The following is a 26,775-nucleotide window of genomic DNA, read 5'->3' as shown; positions in this document are numbered from 1 at the left end:
AACCACCGCGCCACCAGGGAAGACCGTGGGGTCACTTTATTGAATCACGTCACCTGGCTGGAGCTTTAGGGGAGCCCCAGGTTGTCCCCGGTAGATCGAGGTAGCTAGGCTCCCCTCGCCCAAGTGAGGGTGGAGATGGGAGCATGAGTTTGGAGAAGGAAGTGGTGTCTGTGCACCCGCCTGAATACACACAGGAGGGGAGGGCCAGGGAGAGGAGCGGGAATGTGGCCTGGAGCCCTGGCTCCCCCTGGCTTGTGCGGTGGAGGGCGGGTCACCTACACGCTGGGCCTCAGCTGTCCAGTGTAGGACGGATGATGATCTAGATCCTGCCCCGCTCCCAGGGTGCAGGGGCCTCCGGTGTGATGGTGTGTGAAAGCAGCTGTGGCCGGGGAGGGGTGACTGGTGTGCACCTGTGTGTGGGAGCCTGTGAGGGTCCCGCCACAAAAGAATGCGTGTCATCCCCTGGGGACCTGGTCATTGATGTGAACCAACCCCCTTATCCTGCAGGGGCAGGGATTCACCATGACACCCCCGGGATGGACCGTGTGGCTCCATCTTCCCCGTCTGGTGGCGTTCCTCGTCTAGAGCACACAGTGGGTCTGCAGGTGACACTTAACTATTTGTGAAAGGAATGAATGGGACTTGGGGCACCAGCACGTGGTGCGTGAGTGTGCGGACAGAGGGTGCAGGGACCTGGGGAGGCAGCAGGTGCAGTTGACAAATACCTGATGAGTGGACCTCTGAACGGGGGTGGCCTCCTCTCTCATGTGTGGGTCACCATTTATAACCTTTGGCTTCTCTTTCCCCGCGTGGGAGCTCTGGGGTGGGAACTGGGCCTGAGTCACCCCAGTTCTAGGTTCGTGTCATAACAGGTGCAGTGAAAATACTGTGCAATTAGTTAGGGTCCTGTGGCATCCTTCAGGCGGTTAAGGGGCTCAGGGGGGTGGACAGGCCCAGGACTAGGACTGGGGGAGCCCCCGGAATGGGGAGGGCAGGAGGAAAGGGTCCTGGAGTGTATGTGGTCAGGATTTAAAGGAGCAGGAACAGGGGACTTCCCTGGTGGTCCAGTGGGAGCTCTGCGCTCCCGTTGCAGGGAGCCCGGATTCAATCCCTGGTCGGAGACCTAGATTCCGCATGCATGCCGCCACTAAGAAGTTCGCCTGCTGCAAATAAAGATCCCATGTGCCGCAAGGAAGATCCTGTGTACTGCAACTAAGATCCCTGCGCAGCCAAAATAAATAAACAGATAGATAAATAAACCATTTTAAAAAATAGAATGAAATAAAGGAGTAAGAACAAGAGGGTGGGGGGGCTGGAGGGCGTCCAGGTTGGGGGTAGTGCCTATGGACAGGCCGGAAATGAGGAAGGGGTGTGAGGGGGCGGGTGACTCAGATGACTGCCCTGGAGTGGATCAGGGCAGGTATAGAGGCCAGATGCCGGGGAGGGGTCGTGGTGGTCCTTCCGTCTGGAGCTGAGAACTTCTAGCCCAAGTTCTCCACTTACAGATGGGGAAACTGAGGCTCAGAGATGGGTGGTGCCCAGGCTCCACTTCAGGGTGTCATCAGGAGTTAGAAGCTAGGTTCCTTCCGATGGGCTCCTGGGACCCTTGCTCCACACCCCTGGTGGCTCACAGGTCAGGGGGCCGGGTTGAGTAGAAGCCAGAAACAGGCGGAAGGAGGGCGGGGCTGGGCTGCCAGTTGGGGTGGGGGCCCGTGAGCGAGCCCGGCGGCCCTATTAGCTCACCCACAGGTGACTATCTTTCTTCCGCCCAGCCTTTTCCCGACAAGGCAGGGCCTGGGGCTCCTCGTCCAGGTTTCTCATCCTTCTGAGAAGGCCTGTTTACGTCTGGCAGGGGGGCTCTCGGGAGATGCGCCCACCCCAGGGGCTGGTACCTCCTAGCTTCTTCCCACCGTCTCCTGACACCCAGCTGAGTGCCAGGCCTGCATTTCCCACCCAAGTCCCCCTAGCACGTAGGGGAACACAAGGGTCCTTGTGCTGCCCGTCAGGAGTCCCGGGTGAGCTGGCCTGGAGATGATGAGACGGGTGATGTCAGGGGGAGACAGCCACTCAGCAGGTGATGTCAGCGCGAAGCCGTCATCGCCGTCATCTCGGCTGCCTCTTTAACGAGCCCGTAGGATCTCCAGGCGCGAGCCAGACGCTTTTCACACGTTATGTCACGCGTGATCCTCTCGATGCCGGGAGCGGCGCGTTTGGTGGTACCATTTTGCTCAGGAGGAAACGCGTGGAGGGTTTGGGTGCCCGATGGAAGTCACAGGCTGGTGATAGCTGGGTGGACTCCTGATCCCAGCTTTGCTTGACCCAAAGCCGAGGCACTTGCCCCGTCCTCACGCCGAGAGGGGCAGCCAGGGCAGCAGGGGCACTCGGGCCGGCCGGGTGCAGGCGTGGTGGGGTTGGACGTGCCGGGGCAGGGCCTTGGATGCCGAGGACGGTGGAGTTTGGCTCCGCTTGGTCTCCTCTCCCTCTCTCTTCAGGCTTCTGGTTCCTTTCAGTGACTCATTCATCCACCCAGCAAGTATCATGGACTGCCCGCTGTGGTTCTGGGGGACAGCCGTGAACAAAACAAAACCCCCTCCCCACGTGGGCACGTCCTGTTGGGGCGGCTGGTGAGACCAGCACTCTCTCTGCCTCCCTGGCTGGTCTTTGGGTCCGGCCTCTGCTGACCGGCACACACCTTCCCGTCGGATGGAAAGAAGCGGCCGTGGGGTCGGCACTCTTCATTGTCCTGGATTGGCAGAGGGCTTGGCACAAGGGTCTTGGGCCTGTGTCCTGAACTCGGAGGCTTTGGGGTCCATCTGGAAGGACCCGGGAGGCCTGGTCCCCAGCGGAGACTGTGTCTCCATCCAACCCGATTGGTTCCAGGTTTTCTCATCCTAAAGGATGAAGCCCTTCTGAGCCCTCCCCACCCCTCCGTTCTCGCCCACACCCCACGGCCTCCACCTGCTTCCACTCCTCAGCCCTCTACATCTGCTCCCCGGGGGTCACCCATTTGCCGCGCCTCCCACCCCCGTGTTTGTGTTCCTCTAGGCTCCTTGGCCAGCCTCCTGACCTCTGACCTCCACCCTTTTCCCCTCCTCTGACTCTGACTCTCCCTTGTCCTCAGTGCCCCTGACTTCTCCCACTATGTTCTCCCTGGCACGCTAGGCCTTTGCTGCTGCCCTGCCGCATGTCTTGCACATCTTGTCCCTTGTGCCCAGAGCTCCCAACCAAGCCCAGCCCCTGACCACCCACGGGTTACAGGTGTCCCTCGGGATCCCAGAGTCAGCCTCTAGGCCTCCTGTCCTCCTCCCTCTGTTCCCTGCTGAGCTGGGGGCACCCTCATCCGCTCTCTCAACAGAACCAGAAAGCCGGGTGTCACTCCAGGTGCCTCCCTCTCAGGACACCCCCATGCACTCAGTCACAAAGTTCTGCCCTGCCCAGTGATCACATCCCTCCTCTCCTCTGCCCCACTGCCACCATCTGCCTCAGACGTGGCCATCCCTGGCCTGGACTGTTGCAGAAGCTTGGTAGCTACCAGATCCCCATCTCCAGTCCTGCCCCCTGTAGTTCACCTGCCAGGAACCCCTAAACTAACCTTGTCTTGCCCCTGCCCCAAACCTGCCGGTGGTTACCGTCCCCCACATGATGACCTTCCAAGGTCCTTGACCTGGCCCCAGAAACCATGCCCACGTCTTCACCCACCACTGCCTGCCCTGCCCTGGACATTCCAGCCACGCGGAGCCAGGCCCGTCCCCACTCCACCCAGCGCTCGGCTCAGGCTCGACCAAGACACATGGGCGGCCCTGGCTGGTGGTTGGGTTTCCTTCAAACAGTCCTGCCGTATTTGCTCAGCATTTTATTCCAAGGAGGTGGGCCCCGCGGGGGGCAGAGCAGTCATCCCCCTTGTAGGTGAGCGGTGCCTGGGTATTGCTGCCCGGGCTTTGCTCCTCCCCTGCAAACTCCTGCTCCCACGTGACATGACACACTGCAGTCAGCTTGGGTATCGCCTCCTCCAAGAAGTCTTCCCTGATTCCGCCTTCCACCATCCTGTGCTTCTTGTGTGTCACTTTTTACCTTTGACGGAAGTATAATTTACTTAACAGTAAAATGCATAAATCTTAAGTGTCCAGCGTGATGAGTTTTAACCTACGTATATGCCCCGTGTAATCACCACTCAAATCAAGGAGTGTCACCCTGTGTTTTAATCTCTTTCTTTCTAAGTCTGTTTTATTGTAACTATCCTATCTCCTCCCAGCCTGGGACTCTCTCTAGGGCAGGAACACCTGCTGTCTGTCCCAGTGCTCTGTGGAATGAAGTGTGATGGTTTTGGCGTGTGTGCGCATATGGTCATGTCCCCACATGCGTGACCATGAGTTGGGGGCGGGGTGTGGCAGAGGCTGTGCCCATGGGAACTGGTGCATTTTGAGCCTGGCTGGGGGCCCTGCTGCGAGGCCAGATGCCCCCTCCTCAGCTGGGAGAGTGCCTGATCTCCGCTCCCCAGCCCAGGGCCTCGGCAAGGAGCGACGCCCCGCCCAGAGAGGCCCCTGCGGGCTGGCAGCCTGGAGATTAGTCTCCAAGGCCACGACGCCAGTTGCCATGGGCACGCGGGCCCGAGTCAGGATTGCGATTCCTCATCCTGGTCACGCAGGCGGTGGCCGCCCCTGCCTGCCCGCCAGGAGCCGGGCTTTAAATAACGAAATGGAAACCTGACCCCCGGGGAGCTGTCTGCCCACCGGAGCCTGGCCTCCCCTCCCGCTGGGACAGGCCCCTGAGGCGACCCAGACACCCGCACACTGCCAACAGCACCTGCCCCGTCCCCTCTGGGGCAGAGCCTGGGTTTGAGGGTTCCCTTCGTTAGCTTAGCGCCCTGAGCACAGGCGTGGCCCTAGCCTGGTCCTCGGGAGCCCGCTCTGAGAAGAGAGCTCACCTTCATGAGCCCCCATCCCCACCTGAGAGGGCTAAAGCCCCACCTTCCAGAACCCAGGGCTCAGCAGGGGCGGGGCTTCCCACGGCCAGGCCCCAGCTCCTCCTCCAAGCGGAAGGCGGGGAAGGCAGAAGGCCTCCCTCGTTTCCCCAGGAAGCAGCGTGATGCACGTGTTTGCCCTTTGCCCGGGCCTGGGCTGCTTTCCTGTCCCGGGGGTGGGGCAGCACGTGGGTTGGTTCTTTAAAAAAACTTTTTTTTTTAAGAACGAGGTTTCTGTTATTTCTTTCCAAATTGCAAAAGTCATACTCCTCACTGCAGATCATTTACAAAACGCAGAAGAGTAGAGGAGAGCAAGTCACTCGTGGATGCCGCCCACGGAGACGAAATGTCTGCAGTCTCCATCCCAGGCTTTTCCGCGAGGTCATTAGTCTGTATGATGCTGGTTTCAGCTCCGGTGGGGCACTTAGGTTGTCTGCCGTTTCCCTTTTTTGTGTGTTGGCGTGTGTATTTACGGATGTAGGACATGCTTTGGTGAAATGTTTTTGTACATAAATCTTTGTGTTTTGGATAATTTTCTCAGGATAAATTGTTAGGGAGTTCCCTGGCGTCCAGGGGTTAGGGTTTCACACTTTCACTGCCGAGTTCAATCCCTGGTCAGGGAACTAAGATCCCGCATGCCTTGCGGCTCGGCCAAGAGGAAAAAAAAAGGATGAATTGATTAAAGGACTGGGTCAAAGGGTGGGAACTCAGTTAAAGCTCTGGAGACGTGTCAAGACAACTTTCTTGTGTGTTGCGTAACTGGGGATCCCAAACCTGTCTCTTTAAAGCGGTTTATTGAGGGGGGACTAAGCTATTTATGACGTCAGCAGCTCGATAGGTGTTAGAAAGCAAGTCACCCAGGTAACTACCCAGATCAAGTTTGGAGCATTCCCAGCCCCCCAGAGCCTCTATCATGCCCCCTTCCAGCAGCCAGCCCACCCCACTTCCCTGCCAACATGACCACCATCCCAACCTGTAACGTCCGTCAGAGTTTGGCCTGTGTTTGAACCGCACATAAAAGGAGTTCTACCGCGTGACCTTTCGCACCTGGATTCTTTCATCATCTTGGAGAGACTCGGCCGTAGCATGGCATGTAGCTGTGTTTTGTTCATACATCTGATGTCTTTTTCACCAGACCAGGCATCAGGGAGAATGCATTGGAGGCAAACACATGGGCAACGCACTGAAAGCGGGATACCATCTGGATTATCGCCCGTTTTCAAAGACATAAAGCGTGTCTCCCTAAAGGCCCTACTCTGGTGAATAAGAAAGACTCTGCAACCAGCACAGCACTGACGCTCATGGGAGAGCACGCTGTGTTATGGGATGAACTTGCACTGAGTGTGCAGGCGTCTGGGGTACAGTCCGTCCCCTCTGGGCCTTGGTTTCCCCAGAAGCACGTGGAGGTGGTCGGATGGGGGTCCATCCAGCTCTGAGTGCTATGACATTGTATACTTAAAAGCACTAAGAGTTTCTTTTCTAAAGTGGGTGAAGTTTGGTCTCGCCATCCTGTTTACCAACTTGCCTCACTTTCTACATAAAGTAAGTGTGAGCTGTCTTCCACCTCTGCCCACGTTAGCCCGAGGCCAGGTGACTTGACGGAAGGATCTTTGCAGATGGTGCCCGTCTCTCCTTTAAAAACTTGCACAGACCCTCTCTAAGAGGCCTTGATAAGTGGGCAACTTCCACTTGAATACCCCCAGGGACGGGGAACCCCGGGGCCCACGAGGCTCCTGGTCTTCCATTTGGAGACAGCCCTCCTGATGGGGTAGCTTTTCCTGTGTTGAGGCAAAGCCTGTATCCCTGTAACCTCTACCAGTGTGACGTGAATGCACATGGACTAGTGGGGGGCTTCAGGAGCCAGTCACGAATCAAAGACTGGGGAGATGATGGGCGTCACCAGGCCTGGCATCATGGGTCCCCTTGATAGCGCTCGGTAAATGGCAGGAGCTACTGTTAGTGTTCTTATTACTTTTTTAAAAATATCATTCCTTATTTTTTATTAATTAATCAGTTTATTTTTGCTGTGTTGGGTCTTCGTTTCTGCACGAGGGCTTTCTCTAGTTGCGGCAAGCGGGGGCCAGTCTTCATCGCGGTGCACGGGCCTCTTACTATCGCGGCCCCTCTTGTTGCGGAGCACAGGCTCCAGACGCGCAGGCTCAGTAGTTGTGGCTCACGGGCCTAGTTGCTCCGCGGCATGTGGGATCCTCCCAGACCAGGGCTCGAACCCGTGTCCCCTGCATTAGCAGGCAGATTCTTGACCACTGCGCCACCAGGGAAGTCCTTATTACTTTTTAATTGTGGTAAGATACCCATCACGTAAAATTTACCATCTTAACCGTATTTAAGCGTACAGTTCAGTGGCTTTAGGTACATTCACATTATTGTGCAACAAATCTCCAGAACTGTTTTCTTCTTCCCAAATGGAAATTCTATCCCCCTTGAACACTAACTCCCCCTCCCCCCTCTCCCCAGCCCCTGGCACCCACATGTGACTCTGCCTCTGTGGATTTGACTCCTCTGGGTGCCACTTATAAGTAGAATCACACGGTATTTGTCTTTCTGTGACTGGCTTGTTTCTCTTGGCATAATGTCCTCAAGGTTCATCCATGTGGTAGCAGGTGTCAGAATTTCCTTCCTTTTTAAGGCTGCATAATATTCCATTGTATGTATAGACCACATTTTCTTTATCCATTCATCCATCAGTGGACACTTGGCTATTGTGAATAATGCTGCTATGGACATAGGTGTATAATTATCTCTTGGAGACTGATAATAATAATATTAATAAAATAATATTTATTTATTTATTTTGCGGTACGCGGGCCTCTCACTGTTGTGGCCTCTCGCGTTGCGGAGCACAGGCTCCGGACGCGCAGGCTCAGCGGCCATGGCTCACGGGCCCAGCTGCTCCGCGGCATGTGGGATCTTCCCGGACCGGGGCACGAACCTGTGTCCCCTGCATCGGCAGGCGGACTCTCAACCACTGCGCCACCAGGGAAGCCCTAAAATAATTATTTTTAATTATTATAAAAAAATAATAATATTATTTTATTATTATCCACATTGCTATGATATAGGATCTCAAACCTGGGATGGATCTGAGAAGTAACCTCTTTCGATCCCTCCTTCAGTGCTTGAGTCGGTCCATCCAGTATCCTGCTGAGACTTCTTCTGGCCTTGGATGCATGCCAGGGGTGGGATGAGAGCCCTGCTACCTTCTAACACCTCTGACCATCTGAGTGCCAGGAACTGTGGTGGCATAGGGTGGAGGAAAGAGGCTTTGTGAGAGGGGTCATGGTAGAGGGAAGTTCAACCAGCCATCCCCTCTGTCTCCAGATGACCCACTAGAAGGAAGCAGGTGGGGGCTTTGGCTGGAGAAACTCGAATCTGATGCTTGGGCCAATGTTCCTCCATGGCAAGGATTAGGAGATGGTGATATTTATCAAGAGAGTCTTGGAGACTGAGGTCTATAAGAATAGATTCCATTTCAACTGACAGGAATTAATCCCTCAACAGTTCAGTGAGGTACATCCGATTTGCCCTGTTTTCCAGATGAGGAAAGCAAGGTTTGGGGAGATGGAATAACTTGCTTCCTGGAAGGAAGGGCTTTTTCTCCTTGAACGGTGCCCGGCACTGGGGCTGTTTAAAGGTTATTGGATTGATTTATTTTTGTTTAGTTATATCCCACCTTATTTCAGAAGGGATTTGAAAGATTCGTAAAGAAACATAAACTATATAGCAAGATGGTTGGAGGACTTCCCTGGTGGTCCAGTGGTTAAGACTTCGCCTTCCAATGCAGGGGGTGCAGGTTCAGTCCCTGGTTGGGGAGCTAAGATCCCACATGTCTTGCGGCCAAAAAACCAAAACATAAAACAGAAGCAGTATTGTAACAAATTCAATAAAAATTTTTAAAAAGACAGTAAAAAACAAAGGTTGTGGCCTGACACGGAAGCAGGAGTGAGTCTGAGTTTGATGAAGATGCTTGCCGTGGAGTCTGTTTCCATTAGGACTGTGTTCAATTGTAAGTAATCTGAGAAACAGAGACTTAAGAAGTAGGGTTGGGACTTCCCTGGTGGTCCAGTAGTAAAGAATCCATCTCCCAGTGCAGGGGATGCGGGTTCAATCCCTGGTTGAGGAACTAAGATCCCATATGCTGCAGGGCAACTAAGCCCTCAAGCCATGACCACTGAGCCCAGGCACCACAACTGGAGAGAAGCCCGCGCCACAACGAAGAGCCCACGCAATGCAACAAAAGATCCATGTGTCGCAACTGAGACCTGACACAGCCAGAAAGAAAGAAAGAAAGAAAGAAAGAAAGAAAAATATATTAAAAAAAAAAAGTGAGGGGTTTGTTTTCTCCTATAATGAGAAGTCTGGAGGCAGGTGGCCCAGCCCTGGGGCAGCCTTCTGGGACTTCAGGGAGACCAGTGCCTTCCCTTCCCTGGCTTTTCCATCCTAGGTGGTGGCTTTGGTCATCCTGAGGCACACGGGACTGTTGGCCACCAGGCAGCAGGTGGAAGGGGTGGGGCAGCCAGTACCTGCTCTGTGGGCAGGAGAGAAGAGGGTTGAGTGAACCAGCCACACCGTTGGCCACAGAATCCTAGGTTCTTTCTGCAGGTCGATCACCAGATGGTATGGCCACTCTCTAGCCGCCAGTTACAAAAGGAGTGTTGGTCTGTTATAAAATAGACCAGGAGGCAAAAACAGATGGATGGTTTTTTGCTTTGGTCACACTGCGAGGCTTGCAGGATCTTAGTTCCCCAACCAGGGATTGAACCCGGGCCCTGAAAGTGAAAGCGCTGGGTCCTAACCCTTGGACTGCCTGGGAGTTCCCCAAATGGGTGGTTTGTTTTTTTTTTTTTTACAACTGGTAAAGGTTGACTTAACTAGGATGCTTTTAGCTACAAGAAAAAGAGACCTCCACTGAGCGAGGCTTATGAAACATGGGCTTTTATTATATCCAGCCTGAAGCCCGGAGGTGGCAGGTCCAGATCATGAGCGTCCAGGTTCTTCCACGGGTCTGCTCTGCTGTCCTCTGCGTGATGGCGTCACCTCCTGTACTGGCTCCTCTCGTGGTCCTCAGATGGCTGTCACGGTTGGGGGTGTCACATTCAGACCATCCCGACATCCTCGTTTCGGTCCCCTTCTAAGAGCAGGGAAAACTTTCCGAGAAGCCTCGTGTCTCAGTGGCCAGAAGTGGGTTCCATGCTTCTCCTTAAACCAATCCCAGGTGAGGGAATGGGATTGCCTTGACCTAAGGCCTCGGGGCGTCCCCAAAATTTGCTGCCCCAGGTGTGAATTTAGGTGCCAGGACATAACGGGGGCTCTGTTAGCAGGGAGGAGGGAAAGGACTGGGGTCAGAGGTGGGGTTGGGATTCTGGTGTCTCGACCCCAAATCCGGGCTGCCTTCCATTGTACTGTGGCCAGTGTAAGACCCCCTCCAGCTGCCCCGCTGGTGCGGAAGTCAGGGCGGTGGCCTGCTTTATTCTCTGCCAGCTGCAGCGATGGGTGGACAGTGGGGAGGGGGCGAGAACTCAGGGCCCCAGGTAATTCCATCCCCACTGGGGAGCCCCTGGGACAGGAGATCCCATGGTGGGTAGGGCTGCTGGGGAGAAGGGATGCCCCCCCTCCCCTCAGGAGGGGAGACATTTCTTTTTGTTTGTTCTCTCAAGCTTCTTTTTCAAGAAACACAGGCATATGGCAGCCGATGGTGCGGGGGCCGTGTTTGGGTGGTGTGTGTGCTCTTGCCTTTGGCGTGGTGGTAGTATTTTTTCCACTGGCTCCAGTGCCCAGCTGGTACCTCGGGCATTGAGACTTGAGTCAAAGGTGCTCCCCTGGCATCCGGAGAAAATCCAACTCTTTCCAGTGGTGGCTCCTGGCATTACCTATAGGGAAGGGATGGGAGAACTTTCCAGCAAACCCAGGTCTGAGCTCTGTAGAAGTCTGAACTGAGGAATGTGTGTCCAGGAGGTTGAGGATGTGGACGGGGATTTGTGAGGGGGACGTGGTGAGTGAAGGGGTCCTGGATTCACTCCTGAGGCTGCTGTAACAATTACCATAAACTTAGTGCCTTAAAAAAACCGAAAAATTTTTTCTTAGAGTGTGGGAGACCAGAACCAGAATCAGTACCACTGGGTCAAAATCAAGGTGTCAGTAGGGTTGTGCTATCTCTAGAGGCTCTCAGGGAGAATCTGTCCCCGCTTCTTCCGGCTTCTGGTGGCTGCTGGCATCCTGTGGCTTGTGGCCGCATCACTCCGGTATTGAAGGCCGGCATCTTCCCATCTCTCTCTGCTCTGTCTTCATGTGGCCTTCTGTGTGGGTCACATCTCCTTCTGCCTCCTTATAAGGATATGTGTAATGGCATTTAAGGCCCACCCAGATAATCCAGGATAATCTCCGCATTGCGAGGTCATTAACTTAATCACATCTGCAAAAGTGATTTTTCCATATAAGGTGACATTTCAGGCTCCAGGGATTAGGATATGACTGTCTTTGCGGGGCCTTTTTTGGGCCTACCACAAGTCCTTAAGGGCAAATTTGAGCAGCTGTTCTTATAGAAGGGCTCTCTGGTAATATACACCAACCAGGAAGAGGGGGTGGGTGGAAATTCCCAGCTGACCCCCGCTTCTCTTGCCATCTCAGCTCTGCCCTACACTGGGGGCAACCTTGCACACATGCCTGTGGACACCCTAAACATGTACCCAAGTTCCATTCGCCCTTCCAAACAGCTGCCCCCTGGGGATGCACCTGCACCTGCATGGTCTGCCCTCAGTGTATCAGTTACCTATCACTGCATAACAAATAGCCCCAAACTTAGCAATGTCAAACAACAGTCATTTCTCATTTTAATCTCTCACAGTTTGGGATTTGACTAGACTCAGCTAGATGGTTCTTGTTCGAGGTCTCTCCTACAATTACAGTCAAAAGATGGCTGGGGTCAGGGTTGTCTCAAAGACTTCCTTACTCACAAGGCTGGTGCCTGGCCTGGGAAAGAGCTGGGGCTCCTCAGGCATCTCTAGATCCACTCAACCTGTCCAGCACAGTGGCTTCAGGACAGCCAGACTGCTTATATGTTGACCCAGAGCTCCGATGTTCAGTGTCTCCAAGAGAGCAAGATGCCAGGAGAAACCAAGCGCCCTTTGGGACCTGGCCTTGGAGGTCAGGGTGGCATCTCCAGAACATCTGTTGGTTAGAAGTGAGTGATTAAGGGACGTCCCTGGTGGTCCAGCAGTTAAGACTCCTTGCTCCCAGTGCAGGGGGCCCGGGTTCCATCCCTGGTCAGGGAACTAGATCCTGTGTGCCGCAACTAAAGATCCTGCATGTCACAACTAAAGATCCCGCACATGGCAATGAAGACCCCTGCGAGCCACAGCTAAGACCCGGTGCAGCCAGATTAATTAATTAATTAATTTAAAAAAGTGAGTGATTAAGGCCCATGTTCAAGAGGATGGGAATTGGATGTCACCATTGGATGGGAGAAGTGTCAAAGAATTTGCCATCATGTTTAAAGCCACCTTGGGTGGACACACCAGAGGAGAGGCCCCCTGGGGGTCCAGGTCGGGGAATTGCTTGCCCAGTGGATTCCAGGGGCCTGAGTGCCCAGAAGGTGGTCTGGGGCAGATGCGGGCTCGTGGCGGGGTGTGTCCTCTTAGGCTTGTAGGCTGCTTGCCCCTCGGACCAGGGCTGGAGCAGGACCTCTGAAGTGCAGTCCCAGGCTCTGAGGTCAAGGGTGGGATTCCTACTAGATCCCAGAACCTGACTGTGGTCTGTGTTGAAAGTGCTTCAGCCATCCGCCCTCCCAACCTCACTGACGACCCTGAGCCACATCATGCTTGCTAGTGACTCAGGGTCTTTGCCCATGCCACCTCCTGTCCAGAGTGCCCCCTTCCTCCCCACCCACCTTGTTCACGTCTCCTGATTCTTTCAAACCTGCAGAAACAGCGCCTCCCATCAGACACCTTTCCAGGCCTTTGTGTACCAGGCTGGTACTCAGCAGGCCTGGGGGTACACAGGAACTGGTGGTCTCATGGGGGCCCAGACGCCTCTGCATCCTAACTGAAGGAGAGTTGCAGGGTTGGAGGGAAGAAGGAGCTGTGGGTGCCCAGACGAGGGGCAGCAGGCCAGCCTGGAGGGTCAGGACATGCCTGACCACAGCAAAGAGTGAGCCAGGCAGAGGGAAGGGTGTCTCTTCTGAAGGGCACAGGGGTGCTACGGCCCAGAAGCCAGAGGTCAGGCATGTCCCGGGGCCTGTAGGCTGGTGTGTTGGGCACCAGAGGGAGGGCAGCGAGGCTGGGATCAGGGATCAGGTCATCTCCTGGTATAGCAGTGACTTTGGACAGGACGGTGACCCCCGAGGGCAAGGTTTGTGTCCTGTTCATCTGTGTGTGTGGCAGTGCTGGGCCTGGGCTTGGGTTGGTGCTTTCTCTCTGACTGTCTCCCTGTGGGGGGAGCCCCAGCAGGACTTGCATCAGCATACTTGCGTGTGAACCTGTGATGTGGGTAAGTATGTGTTGGGTTGCTAGTGCTCACACTCACCTGTGGGTCAGAGATGTGTTTGCCAGGTACATTCTCTCCCCCCTTGCCCCATTCCAGCAGAGGTCACTGAGCAGCCACTCTCATTTTAGTGTTGACACTTAGTGAGTACAACCAACACTTCCCCTTACTCATAGAGTGAATGTTATGTATCTCCAAGCCATGCTTCTTGCCTATGCCTCTCTCCACAGAAATGCGATAGAATACTGTTTGTACATTTGTGTTCTCAGAGAACTCCTATTCACCCTTCAAAACCCTTCTCAACAATCATCAACTCAGGAAAACCTTGTTTGGAAACCCTGACTCCTCCAAAGCTAAATAAACAGAAATTGTTTAAATAAAAGGGGGTGGGGACTTCCCTTGTGGTCCAGCAGTTAAGACTCTGCACTCCCAATGCAGGGGGCCCGGGTTCGATCGCTGGTCAGGGAACTAGATCCCACATGCTGCAACTAAAGATCCCGCATGCCACAATTAAGACCTGGCACAGCCAAATAAATAAATAAATATTTGATAAACAAATAAAGGGGGGGAACCCTTTTCCCCCATATCAAGTCTTGTTGCCTGGGTGAGCTTCTCCTCTTATTCTCATTCCATGGTTCTGTAATTTTTTTAATTAACTTATTTATTTTTGGCAGCATTGGGTCTTCGTTGCTGCGTGCGGGCTTTCTCTAGTTGTGGCGAGCCGGGGCTACTCTTCATTGCAGTGTGCAGGCGTCTCATTGCGGTGGCTTCTCTTGCCGTGGAGCACGGGCTCTAGGCGCGCGGGCTTCAGTAGTTGTGGCACGTGGGCTCAGTAGTTGTGGCTCGTGGGCTCTAGAGCGCAGGCTCAGTAGTTGTGGCGCACGGGCTTAGTTGCTCCGCGGCATGTGGAATCTTCCCAGACCAGGGCTCGAACCCGTGTCCCCTGCATTGGCAGGCAGATTCTTAACCATTGCACCACCAGGGAAGTCCCTGGTCCTATAATTTTTTGTGGACTGGTCCTGAGAGCTCTAGGAGGGCAGGCACGGCTGTCTGAGTCATTTCCAGGAGGTGTTAAGTAAACAAATTGGGGTGAAAGGAGGCCCGGGAAGCATCTCCCCTGGGGCCTGCCCACAGGTGGCCAGACCTCCAGCTTCTGCTGAGTTGTTGTAGGCTGCCCGCCCCCCCCCCCCAGAGCACATTGCCTTGGGACTTTGACCCAACTGATGGCCAGGTGGAGGTGTGCTCGCTGTTCTGTCCCAGTGTGGCCTTGCTGGGTGTCTGATGAGCACCCAGTGTAGCCCTCGGGGTTCAACAAATGTGTGTGGAAAGGAAGGAGCGGCGCCCAACACGTGTGCTCCTGATACTGGGGGACCCGGACGCGCCGGCACGTGGGAGGAGGGCCTGGGCTGCTGCAGGCCCGGCCCGTGGGTAGCCCGTTGCTCGCCACCCCCTAGATAGGCTGCTTGCAGGAGGGCGGGTGGCGTTTGTTTCTCGGTTCACCCCCAAGCCAGCAGGGACAAGTGACTCTCCCCAGCCTGGTGAGGCCAGGCCTCTCGGTCTCACTCTGACTGGTGGCTTCTCTTGTTCTGTGTGTGTCATACACGCACTGTCTCTTTTTTTTACCCGTCCCCATGCTGACACATGAATGCTCACTCACACTCCTGCCTCTTTCAACAAGTACTCTTCAACCTCGGTGGAGACTTGAGGGACGTGGGATTCCCAGCTGGGCCACCGTCCAGGGAAGGAACCTGTCAAAGGTGGCCCTGGGCTCTGGGGACAGGCTCGCTTCCTGCAGGCCCAGGAAGGAGAAATATACCCTCCTGCCAGAAGTCTCCTTACCTGTGCCTGCCCTGGGGTCCCACGGGCAGGGAAGCAGGGCGCAGGGTGGACCCCCTTCTCTGCCAGCCGGGCTGAGCCCCCCGATCTGTCGCTGCTCCAGAGGGAAGTGAGTTGAAGGCTGCGTCGTGGGGTGGAAGGAACCGGGATTAGTCAGTGCGATCTGGACTCGGGTCCCGGCTTTGCCACATCCTGGCTTTGGGACGCTTGAAACTCGAAATCCTTCTCTGTGAAATGAGGGTGGTTGTGAGAATTAACCGTGCGTCGGGGCCTAACCAGCCCTGGGCACCTGGGGAGCAGTGCTGCGGCTTCTTCCCTCCCTCCCCTGGGCACCTGCTGTTCTGGCTCTGGCCCACTTTGCGTGTCCTCTGCGTGCGGCCCCGAGTCCCTGGGCTCACGGTGTGAAGGACCAGCGCCTGGGCTCCTGCGGTCCTGTGCACAAGCCCTGCCCTGGTTCCCGTCTGCCCGGCTCCAGCCAGGAGTGGGGCCAACCCACCGGTCTCATCAGCCACCTGGCTGTCCTGTCACCGTGCCTGGGGTTCCACCCTTAACCCCGTTCCTCTGAATTAAGAGTCCTGCGCCAAGGAGGAGCAAAAAGAGAACGGACCGTGAGTGTCAGATGTCCCTGATCTCATCCTGGCTTCATCACTCACTTGGAGCAAAAATGTGCTGCCTCTGGGACTTGGTTTTCTCACCCTTGAAATGGGCCCAGTTCCCTCCATCCTGCTGCCCTCCAGGGGTGGAGGTCACAGGTGTCAGCGTGCTCGGAAACAGGCACTCCCAGGGGAGGGGGACAAGAGAGTGGCTCTTCAGCCAGGGAGAGGAAGAGGGAGCTGGCAGGGGAAGCGGGGCAAGGAGGGAAGGGGCGTGGGGGGTGCTGAACCCCTGGATGAAGGGGGCGTCTAGGATGGTGGGTGGGGAAAGGGTTTTTTTTTATGGGTTGAGCTGGAACGTTTATCTGCAGCCCTGATTTTTTGCCTACACACCCTTCTCCCCTCCCCCCCCATCAGCCCCATCCACTTCTCCTGCGGGGCCCCCTGTCACTGGGGGAGGTCAGGTTCCCTCCAGAGTGAGCACCTGTCTTCCCAAGGCCATGCCCAGGCCATGGACAGCAGTAAGGACAAGTTCAAGGACAGTCCCCCCTTAGCCTCTCAGTGGCCCAGTGCGGGTTGTTTAGGATTGGAAACCCCAGCCCAAGTGCTGTCTCCTCACCCTCGCCCAGGGCCCGGGGGAGTGGCCTTTCTGGGCCCGACTGCCACGGGGGCCTCCCTCCCGGGGGCAAGTCTGCCTTGAGTTGGGGCAGCGGTGACTCAGCCATGGACACAGCACTCAGCTAATCTTTGGCTCAGGGACCGGGAAGGCCTCCACCTCTCGGTGGCCAGCAAAGCTGCCACTGTCTGGGCCAGGAATCCTGGACGAGTGTAGGAGGCAGGCGGCGGGCAGAAAAACTGAGCTGCTTGGAAACATCCCCAGAGATCATCCAGGCCCTGTAGCTGACTGCGTGTCAGAATCTCCTGGGGCTGAAAAATACAGCGTCCGGGGCCTGAGGTAGACGTGTCACCTCAGGGCTTCTAGGGGGAGGCCCCCAGGAAGCTGGGAGCTGGACCGGCAGGTGTTGGCGGCAGCTGGGCCACCTGCCCGCCTCACTCACACATGGGCAAAGCCGGGTGATGGGGCAGGTGTCACACAGCAGTGTCCCTGCAGACCGGGGACCCAGATCTTCCCTCCACCTGCCCCAGCTCTGCCTTTTGGGGCTTTATAAAACAAGGTTGTCCCCTCTGGTCCCTGTGTGACCTTCAAACACATCAAGAGCGTGGCTTCCTCCCCTCCTGTGATCTCCTGGATGAAACAGCCCTGCCTTCTCCTCTGGCAGACCCTCCCCCTTTGTCCCCTCCCCTGAGGAGCCCCCAAGCCTGTCTCTCATCTCTAACTGAAATTGGATATTTTGGACCCAAAGGCAGGACCTAATGTCCATGGTTTGCCTTCCTTATTGGTGTCTATCCTTGTCCTCAGTGGCCGAGAGGGGCCTTTGGGCTCCCGGCTCTGCTGGTCCCTGTGTCATGGGGAGACCAGCCATCCTGCTTTGCCTGGGACTAAGGGGTTTCTGTGCTAAGCGCAGGAAGGTCCCGGGCAAACCAGGGCGAGTTGTTCAGCCTGCCTGAGCGTCAGCTGTGGATTCGATCGGCCGGTCTTCCTGCTCCCTGCGTCCTGGCAGGTGTGAGGGGTACAGTCCTCATGGAGCATGTTGACGGGAGAGGACCGGGCTTGGTGACAGAGGGACAGATGGACGAGCCCATGCCCACTACCGTCTGTGACGGAGTGATGATATAGCAAGGAAGGCGGCTCACATTGTGACAAGCGTCGAGGCGGTGCTGATGCTGCAGGTCCTGGGACCACAGTTGGAGGAGCACCTGTGCAGGACACCTGTCTGACCCAGCAGCCTCCCTCATTTTCAGTTCCTGGACTGTTCCTCCTTCGTGATCCAAATACATCCAAAGTTGCAGTCCCCCATGTTACCTTTTTATTGTTGTCAGACCACCCTGCTTATAGCTTGCAAACATCCTGGCTCCCACCCAAAGTGGCTGACCATCACACTTGTTGTCAGTTCCCCAGATATTTTTGTTTTGGGCCACTCCACGCGGCACGCGGGATCTTAGCTCCCCAATCTTAGTTCTGTGACCAGGGATCGAACCTGTGCCCCGTGCAGTGGAAGCTCGGAGTCCTAATCACTGGACGGCCAGGGAAGTCCCCGTTTCCCCGAATATTTGTTGAGTGTCCCTGAAATCCCAGGCAGGTGCTCAAGGCAGCGAAGGTTTGGTGAACCTGGCAGCCTCTGGCCTCCCGGGGCCACATTCCAGGTGGGGAAATCTGGCAGGACGCACGTGAACAGGTCCCTTCGGATGTTATGAAGGAAATAAACGAAGGGGTGGGGGCTGCCGCCTGGCTGCTGGGTCAGGGAAGGCGCAGAGGACCTGGTGGTTGGGCTGAGGCCTGATGGAGCGAAGGGGGCAGCGGGAGGAGACGGGGACCGGGCAGAACCTTCCGGGCGGGAGGAGCCGCGAGTCCGAGGCCCCAGAAGGGAGCACACGGTGTGTTTTGGGGACAGAAAGAGGGCGGTGCTGGAACCAGCACAGAGCGGGGAGGGCAGACAGGCCCAGGTCACACGGGCCTGCAGCGTGGGGAGGTGACATTCCGCCCGCGGTAGGAACCCCCTGGAAGCTTCTTAGCGGGAGAGCCGCGTGAGACTGGTGTGGCCGCTGCTTGCAGGGGGACCGTGGGGGCAGGAGGGGGGCAGGGAGGCTACAGTGGGGAGCCACTGTCCCCACGTGGGTGAGCGAGGACGGTGGCCTGGACGGGGAGGCGGCGGGAAGTGGGCAGACCTGGTGCATCCTGGAGCCGAGCTCGCAGGACTCTCGCTGGATTGTTTCAGGGACGTGGCAGAAGAGAGCCGGGGGTGAGGCCTCAGCGTCAGCCTGCATCTGAGCTGATGGCAGGAGAGGAGCGGATCTGAGCAGGAAGCGCAGGCCGTGTTCCGTTTGGGTTGCTTGTTAGACGTTGAACAGGAGACGGGGAGGAGGTAGCATCTCAGGAGACGGGGGAGGGGACAGAGAAGTGGAGAGTCCCCAGCATACAGGTGACATGTAAGCCGTGAGATTGCCTCGCAGCGAGGGAGGGAGTGGGACGGGGATGAGAAAAGGGACCAGGACCCTCCAGCGGTCAGCGGTCAGTGCCAGGAGGGACGTGGCCGGGAGGTGGGGCGGAAGCCAGGTGTGTGGCCCTTGGCAGCCCTGGGAGAAGGGTTTGGGGAGGGATGCTCACAGCCCCCTGCTGCCTCTCGGCCCTCGTAGGCCTTACGCCCCCAGGAACCTGGGGGTGGGTGGAAGTCCCTTGTCACTGAGGGCTTCCTGGCCACTTGTGCCTCAGGTCAGGAGCCAGCCACCCATCACCCAGGATGTCACTTCTGATATCCTCTCTCAGGTGACACAGAGCAGCCCTTAGCTGCCTCCAGCCTCGCCCGGCCCCTCGTCCTCGCTTGCTGGTGTGTGGCGTGTGTGACGGCTCAGGCAGTGGCCTCTGTTCTTGCCATCCACTCCCCCTGGGGACTTTGTCCTGTTCGGTTTTTGGGCACTTGCCTCCTGGTTAACTAGCATACTTCGCGCTCTGTTCTGTGTCGTTTGTTGGTTTCATCGGGTGGTTGTCTTCTCCCTCGTTTTCAGATTAGAAGTAGCCCCACCTTACAAATGAGAAAACGGGGGGGTTAGGTGGTCGGTCCAATGTGGTCCTGGCAGCCTCAGGCCTGGGTCTCACTGTGTGCATGGTTCACGGCTCGTGGCTCCCAGCCCAGCGCTCTGGTCCCCCTGTTCCACCCACAGCCGCTCCAGCCATGGGAGCCTGCCCCTCTCTCCAAGGCCCGGGAGGATCTTCTGCCCTCCTACCCAAACGCACCCAGCTGCCTAGGGCTCAGCCTCCTTGGGCTCTGGCTCCAGACAGAGCGTCCTGGGAGCCCAGACGGACTAGAAGTCAGGGGATGGCCCACAGCCCGGCCCCCTCCTCCTCCGTCCCTGAGTCCCTGGCTCCTTTCTAAATGGATTAGGACCTTTGCCGGAAGGAGCCAGCAGCCGTCTGGGGCGACCGGAGGCCAGGGCTGGCGCGCTGTCTGGTGCCTCCTGCTTTGCCCTGATTCGATTTGGGCTCCAGCAGCTGGGAGGCTGGCAGCCTGAGGCCTTTCTGGAAGTGGCTCAAGGGACTGGGGGGCAGGGGGCGGCTGAGGGGAGGAGGCAAGACTTCACGCGCCCCAGGCAGGCAAACCTCTCAGCTGGTCGTGCAACAGACCTGCGATTGGGCTTCGTGCCACAGAAGGCCCCTGGCTGATGCTTGGTCCATTAGCAGGTCCCACTGGGGCCTGTCATACCCTCAGCATCCCTGATAACGTGGGTTTCGAGCTTTTATTAAAAATAAGGCAACCGGGACTTCCCTGGTGGTCCAGTGGTTAGGGCTCCACGCTTCCAGTGCAGGGATCACAGGTTCGGATCCCTGGTCCGGGAACTGAGATCCCACATGCACACAGCACGGCCAAAAATAAATAAATAAATAAGGCAACCTAGGAGAAGAAATACATTTTATAAACATTTCGAAGTGAACCCATACACATTTTGGCCAACTGCTGACCTGGCCAGTTATTTTGTTTTTGTTTGTTTTGTTTTGTTTTAATTTATTTTATTTATTTTTGGCTGTGTTGGGTCTTCGTTGCTGCGCGCCGGCTTTTCTCTAGTTGCAGCGAGCGGGGGCTACTCTCCGTTGCGGTGCGCAGGCTTCTCGTTGCGGTGGCTTCTCTTATTGCGGAGCATGGGCTCTAGGCGCGCGGGCTTCAGTAGCTGCAGCACACGGGCTCAGTAGTTGTGGCTCGCGGGCTTAGTTGCTCCACGGCATGGGGGATCTTCCCAGACCAGGGCTCGAACTCGTGTCCCCTGCATTGGCAGGCAGATTCTTAACCCCTGCGCCACCAGGGAAGTCCCTGGCCTGTTATTAAAATCAGTATTTATCTACAGCCAAGTAGCCAACTTGGGCCAGGACGGAGTCCAGAGCCAAGCTCTGCTGCATCCCTAATTCCTTTGAATGTTTCCGTCTCCGTCATTGGATGCATCTCACCTTGTTATGTGTGACGTGCTCTAATTGCTGTTCCGTGTCATCGATTTTACAACCCAGTAAAAGGCTACAGTCTGTGGTTTGGACTACACTGAGCTGGACGCTGGGGGTGCAGCAGTGATTGGCAGACCAGTGCCTGACCTCATAGAGCTTACAGTCCAGGGGACAGAAGACACTATGGACTTGGCACTATATTAGGTGCCAGGCCCAGCCATCACCTACCCAGGACCTCCGACCCCCAACCCCAGTTACATGCACAGACTCCTTTACCCCCAAGAAGCAGAGAGGGCAGGACTCACAGGCTCCCTCCGATGCCTGCAGCTCTGTTCCCTGATCCCACCCCTGAACTGGCCACCTGGGGCCCTTGCACAGAGCACTAGAAGGTCTGAGCCCGGGGAGGGAAACTGAGCGTTCCTGCCTCTGCCCTCTACCTTCTCCTTTGCTTGGATTGGCGAGGGGACAGCTGCCCCATAGGAAGATGCTGGCAGTGGGGCATCCTGTGGGTGGGCCCCCTGGACCTGATTCCTGGGTCAGGAAAGGGAGGGGCAGGATGGATCGGGGACCGAGGGAGGCTGACCTTTGTATCTAGTGGGGCCCAGGCCCGGCTGGGTAATACAGGGCCAGCAGACTTGTTCCCTGCCTGCTGTAGCCCCGATATGACGCCCTGATCTGAGGGCGCCTCAGCAAGGGGGGAGGATACAGCTCTGTCTTCCGGGAACCTCATGACAAGGGGCAACGTCCTATGTTGGGGAAACCTCACCTGAGGTGAAGGGGCCTCTGCCCCGTGGTATCTCTCTGCACCTCTGAGATTCAGTCCTGGAAGCCAGGAAGCAGACCGAAATTCCACGGCCTTGGGGTGGCGGCCTTCCCCCGAGGAGCATGTGACTTGATACACAGCTGTGATGGGGGGCTTGGGGACAGGTGGGAGGCCAGGGACACCTGACCAGCCTGGGCAGGAAGGGGCAGGAGGTGGGGCAATCCGGGGCACCTTCCCAGCAGAGGTGACAATTAAAAGCTAAGGGGGCAGGGCTTCCCTGGTGGCACAGTGGTTGAGAGTCTGCCTGCCGATGCAGGGGACGTGGGTTCATGCCCCGGTCCGGGAAGATCCCACATGCTGCGGAGCGGCTGGGCCCGTGAGCCATGGCCGCTGAGCCTGCGCGTCCGGAGCCTGTGCTCCGCAACGGGAGAGGCCACGACAGTGAGAGGCCCGCGTACCGCAAAAAAAAAAAAAAAGAAAAGCTAAGGGGGCAGTCAGTAGATGCCAAAGGGGCCAGGGAGGGCACTCAGGGAGAACAGAACTGGTGACAGCTGAGGAGCCGTGAAGGATGTCCATATGTTTGGAGGATGGTGACACTTAGAGTGCCTAGAGCATGGGGTATAAGGAGGAGTTGAGGCGAGGGACAAGAGTCTAGACCCTTGAATACCAAGCTGAGGAGTCAGGAGCTAATGTGGGCAGCAGGGCGCTATGGAGGGTGTGTGGGCAAGGGAGGGCCATGGCCAGAGGGGTGTGCGTGGGGAGAGTTGGCGTTTAGGGCCTGCCGGGCACACTGCTTGTGGCTTTGGCTGTGGGGGTGCAGACTCGGGAGACGTGCCCTGAGGCACCCGCCTCCGTTATCCTGCTGTCTGTTCCCACACCTGTGTGCAGGTGCTGTGTGTCCAGGCCTGTCAGAGCTCAAACCCCATCATGCATGTAAGACCCTTAGGTGAAGAAAAGGCCAGCTCTTGATTTGTCCCACCCGGGAAGTCGAGGTGGCCTTGGGGATCCCGGGGGCCTGGCGGGTTAGTGGTGGCATGCCACGCCCTATGGCCCACGGCCACCTCCGCCTCTTCCCTTCCTCCATCCAGGCGACCATGGCCTTGCTGGGAAAGCGCTGCGACGTCCCCACAAACGGCTGTGGGCCTGACCGCTGGAACTCCGCCATCGCCCGCAAAGACGAGATCATCACGAGCCTCGTGTCTGCCTTAGATTCCATGGTGAGGGCCCCTGCCCGTCCCGGGAGGAGCGGGGCAGCCAGCCTTCATAAGCTCTGCTGCTCACAGGAGCCCTCGCCGGCCTGAGCCTCAGAGTCCCCGTCTGCTACGAGGCCCGTCTGCCGACGCCGGGGGTGGGAGGCTTAAGTGAGGTCAAGTGTGTGGGACTCCAGCCCTCGCCCCCTCGCCCCCTCACCCTGTCTTCGTTTCGTCACCTCTTACAGTTGACGTCCCGTCCCTGGGATGGTCACAAGTCTGCCTCCCAGCAGGTCACCTGGAGGGTAATGCGTCAGTGATTCATTAGAAAGCTGTCGCCCCTGCTGTTGAAGCCAGGGCTGTAACTGCATCACTCCTCTGGTACCCTTGCCTCCGTTCCTAAACCTATAGCAGTTTATCCCAAATGAGAAAATAACAGGGAATTCCCTGGCGGTCTAGCGGTTAGGACTCAGAGCTTTCACTGCCAAGGGCCCGGGTTTGATCCCCAGTAGGGGAACTAAGATCCCATGAGCTGCACGGCTCAGCCAAAAAAACAAAAAAGAGAGGGAGAGAGAAAATAATAACGTCATTTTCCTGTAGACTTTTCCTGGGGCAAGTTCTGTGATAGAGGGTGGGCGGGTGTCTTAAAAAAAAAAAAAAATTCTGTCTGGCATCAGGTAGCTGCACCCCCTGCATTTTGGTTCAGTGAAGTTGAACTTCAGAGAGGGCAGTACTTTGCCTGATGTCACACAGCATGATCAGTTTTTAAAGTGGGCTCCCAGGGGCAAAGTCTACAGTTTCCCAAGGACAAAGGGCCTCCCTCCAGGCTATTCCAGCTGCAGGCAGCTCAAGGGCTGCTTAGGCGGTATTTGGGGCAGAGGTGGTAGACACCCCTGGGAAGGCCAGCTGGGTTTGACCCCTCCCCTGTACAGAGTGGCCTTCATGGGGGGGGGGGGCCCAGGAGCTCAGCCCTGTGCCGGTAGCAGTGTCAGCGTGGTGTGGTGGTGGAGGTACAGTTGACACAGGCAGCGACGGCCAATGCCACAGCCACTAGCCACATGTGACAGTCGATATTTAAATTGTAATTTGTGAAAATTAAACAATTCAGTTACTCCATCACACTAGCTTCATTTCAAGAGTTCGGTGGCCACACGTGGCTAGTGGCTGTGGTATCAGACAGTGTAGAAATAGAACATTTTCATCATTGCAGAAATTCCAGGGTCCAGTGCTGGTCTAGAGGGTCTTTCAGAGGGTCCTTGGAGGAGCCAGTGACCCTGTAGCTGTCCTGGTGGCATGAACGAGACAAGCTCCCCCCGCCCTGCGACAAGGCCTTTGCAGGTTTCCTAAGGGACCTCGTGGGTGACAGTGGCACTTACTTGGCAGTGACTTAACGCCGGCACCCAGCGGGCCTGGGGCCAGGTTCTCAGGCGGCCTGCAGGAAGACTGGGGCCAAAGTGCTGTCCGTTCATCACCTCCTCCCGCCCAGCCTCAGACCCTTTTCCTCCTGACCGCCATTCTCTGTGCCTTTGGGTGAGTCTACTCCCTGCTGTGGCCTCAGCTTCCTCAGCTGAGAAGTGACCATGCAGCGCAGGGAAGGCTCTCCTCCAGCTCTGCTGGCCACTCCTTGGAAACGGTTGAATCCGTTTATCGTCTTTGTTATACAGTGTTGCCACAAGGCAAGGGAGCAGTGGGGTTTGGTTTTCATCTTAGAGAGGCGGAAATGAACACCATCCCTGCCCCCAGGAGCTCGCGGGGGACAGTCCTGCTGGCCCTGAGATGTCCCCAGCTTCCTCACCGGAGCGACTCCAAGCCGGAGCTGGCACTAAAGGCATGATCACGGCTCAGAGAGGTTGTAGAACCTGTCCTAGATCACACAGCAGTGGAACTGCGATTAGAAGCCAGGCTTCCCGACTGTCCGCAGAGCGCTAACTCAGATAAAAACCAGCATTTATCAGGCACCGACCGTATGCCACGAGCTTTGCAGGCAGGGTTTTCCCAGTGAAGTAAGCCTGAGATGCTGGTGGTCTTGGTCGCAGGGCCCCCTGTGTTAGGGCTTCCTGTGCAGTAGGCCTGCCAATCTCAGCTCTGGGGCTGCAAAAAGAACCTCTTTGCCTCATACCCACACGGGATGCCCCGGTTTAGAGACTTTTTCCCACCAACCAGGCCCCGTTGAATCCCCACAACAAGCCCATTACAGCTCTGGGAGCTGGGCCGCTTGTCCGCATTCTACACATTTGGAAATTGGGGCCCAGAGAAGGGCGTGACTTGCAGGAAGAGGCCGATGTAGGATTGAAGCCTGGATCTGTCTGTGCCTTGGTTCTCCTGGGACCCCTCCCACCTCCTCATCCAGGACCTGGAGAGAGTCCAGGACAGGATCATTCCTGAGGCTGGGGCCAGGCCCGAGGCAGGAAGCCCAGAGCAAGGAGGGCCTGGGAGGAGGAAGGGGCACAGGCCGCGTCCTCCTCCAGCCCCTGTAACCTTGTCTTCTTCCCCTGACCTTGGCCAAGCTCTGTGGGTGTCGTTCGTTCATTCCCGCTGCAGTCTAAGACCCAGAACGTCGGGACGGTGACCTCTCCCTGGAGCTGCTGGTGGGATCTCGGGCAGCTGGGAGCTCACCTCCCACCCCCCAAAGCTGGCACTGGGGGTGTCCGGAGTGGGGGTCCTCCCCCCGACTCACACCCCTGCTCCCCCGGCAGTGCTCAGCGCTCTCCAAGCTGAACGCAGAAGTGGCCTGTGTCGCTGTGCACGATGAGAGCGCCTTCGTGGTCGGCACCGACAAGGGGAGGATGTTCCTGAACGCCCGCAAGGAGCTGCAGTCAGACTTCCTCAGGTTCTGCCGTGAGTACCCGGGGCTGCAGAGGGCCAGTCCCCACTGTCCCCGAGGGGAGGAGCTCTGGCGCGTTGCTGGGTCCCTGGAGCAACACCGGGTGGCCCTGTGTGGGAGGAGGCACTGGGCAGGAGGGGCTGCCGCAAGCTTCCCAATGTGGCGTCGTCAGGGGCGGCCACGGTTTTCGTTGGAGTCACACAGCAGCCCCTCGGCCGATAGAGACTCCGGGCAGGCCAGACCCAGCTGCCTCCTGTGCTCGTGGACAGAAGGGGACACTGTGGCCCAGTTCCTGTGCGGCCCTGAGGCAGGGACCCAGCGCACGTGCTCAGCTAATACTTATTGAGCGCCTGTTGTGGGCGACACCCTTTGAGCACGAACTCACTTACCCTGACGTCAGAGGCTGGCGCTGACCCTGTTACAGTAGCAGAATCTTGGAGCCGCCTCCTGGTGGCCCGTGGGGATGAAGTGACTGAGGACTTGTCCAGCACGTAGGAAATGCTCTAGAAACGGGAGCAGTTAGGGATGATGTGATAAATAGAGCCACGGGCTGGGCCACGTGCTGGGGCTGTTTACTGTTCCCAGCAGGCTCGGGAAACAGTCATCACCGGTTTACAAATGAGAAAATGAGATGCAATGAGTGCAACCATAGGGGACACACAGCTGACGAGTGATGGAGGTGGAGTTTGCTCTTTCGGCTGCACCCCTTCAAAACGGGGGATGCAGGGACTTCCCTGGAGGTCCGGTGATTAAGACTCCACGCTTCCAATGCAGGGGACGCGGGTTCAAGCCCTGGCTAGGGAACTAAGATCCCACATGCTACGTGGCACAGCCAAAAAAAAAAAAACGAGGGATGCAGCATGGGCACCCCCGGGACTCCTGCCAAGGGGTCCTGCTCGCTCCCGGAAGAGACCAGCCCCAGCACTCAGAGCTGTGAGCCAGGACCCCCGAGGCAGAGGGGTCGTTCTGAAGCCCCCACCTCTTCAATGCTACCTAGGCCGTCAGGGCCCCTCATAAGCAGCCCCGGGCTCTGCACTCTCTCCTCCAAGCATCCCTGGTGCTCACC

The 26,775-nt window shown here is 56.9% G+C and overlaps 1 protein-coding gene across 8 annotated transcripts in view; it reads left to right on the top strand.

The window, feature by feature from the left end:
* GTF2IRD1 (GTF2I repeat domain containing 1) overlaps positions 1 to 26,775 on the top strand; it is a 111,638-nt gene that overhangs the window by 11,754 nt on the left and 73,109 nt on the right. For all 8 annotated transcript variants that reach the window (XM_060123113.1, XM_060123112.1, XM_060123110.1 and 5 more), the window contains exons 2-3: positions 22,784 to 22,912; positions 25,582 to 25,723. In XM_060123113.1, coding sequence (XP_059979096.1) covers positions 22,790 to 22,912; positions 25,582 to 25,723 — 265 coding nt within the window. In that variant the 5' untranslated portion in view covers positions 22,784 to 22,789. The remainder of the gene's footprint in view (positions 1 to 22,783; positions 22,913 to 25,581; positions 25,724 to 26,775) is intronic.

This window comes from Lagenorhynchus albirostris, chromosome 15 (genome assembly GCF_949774975.1).
Source record: "Lagenorhynchus albirostris chromosome 15, mLagAlb1.1, whole genome shotgun sequence".
NCBI classification, from domain to species: Eukaryota; Metazoa; Chordata; class Mammalia; order Artiodactyla; family Delphinidae; genus Lagenorhynchus; species Lagenorhynchus albirostris.
The sequence above is the reverse complement of the archived record's forward strand: the minus strand, read 5'-3'. Positions and strand labels throughout refer to the sequence as shown.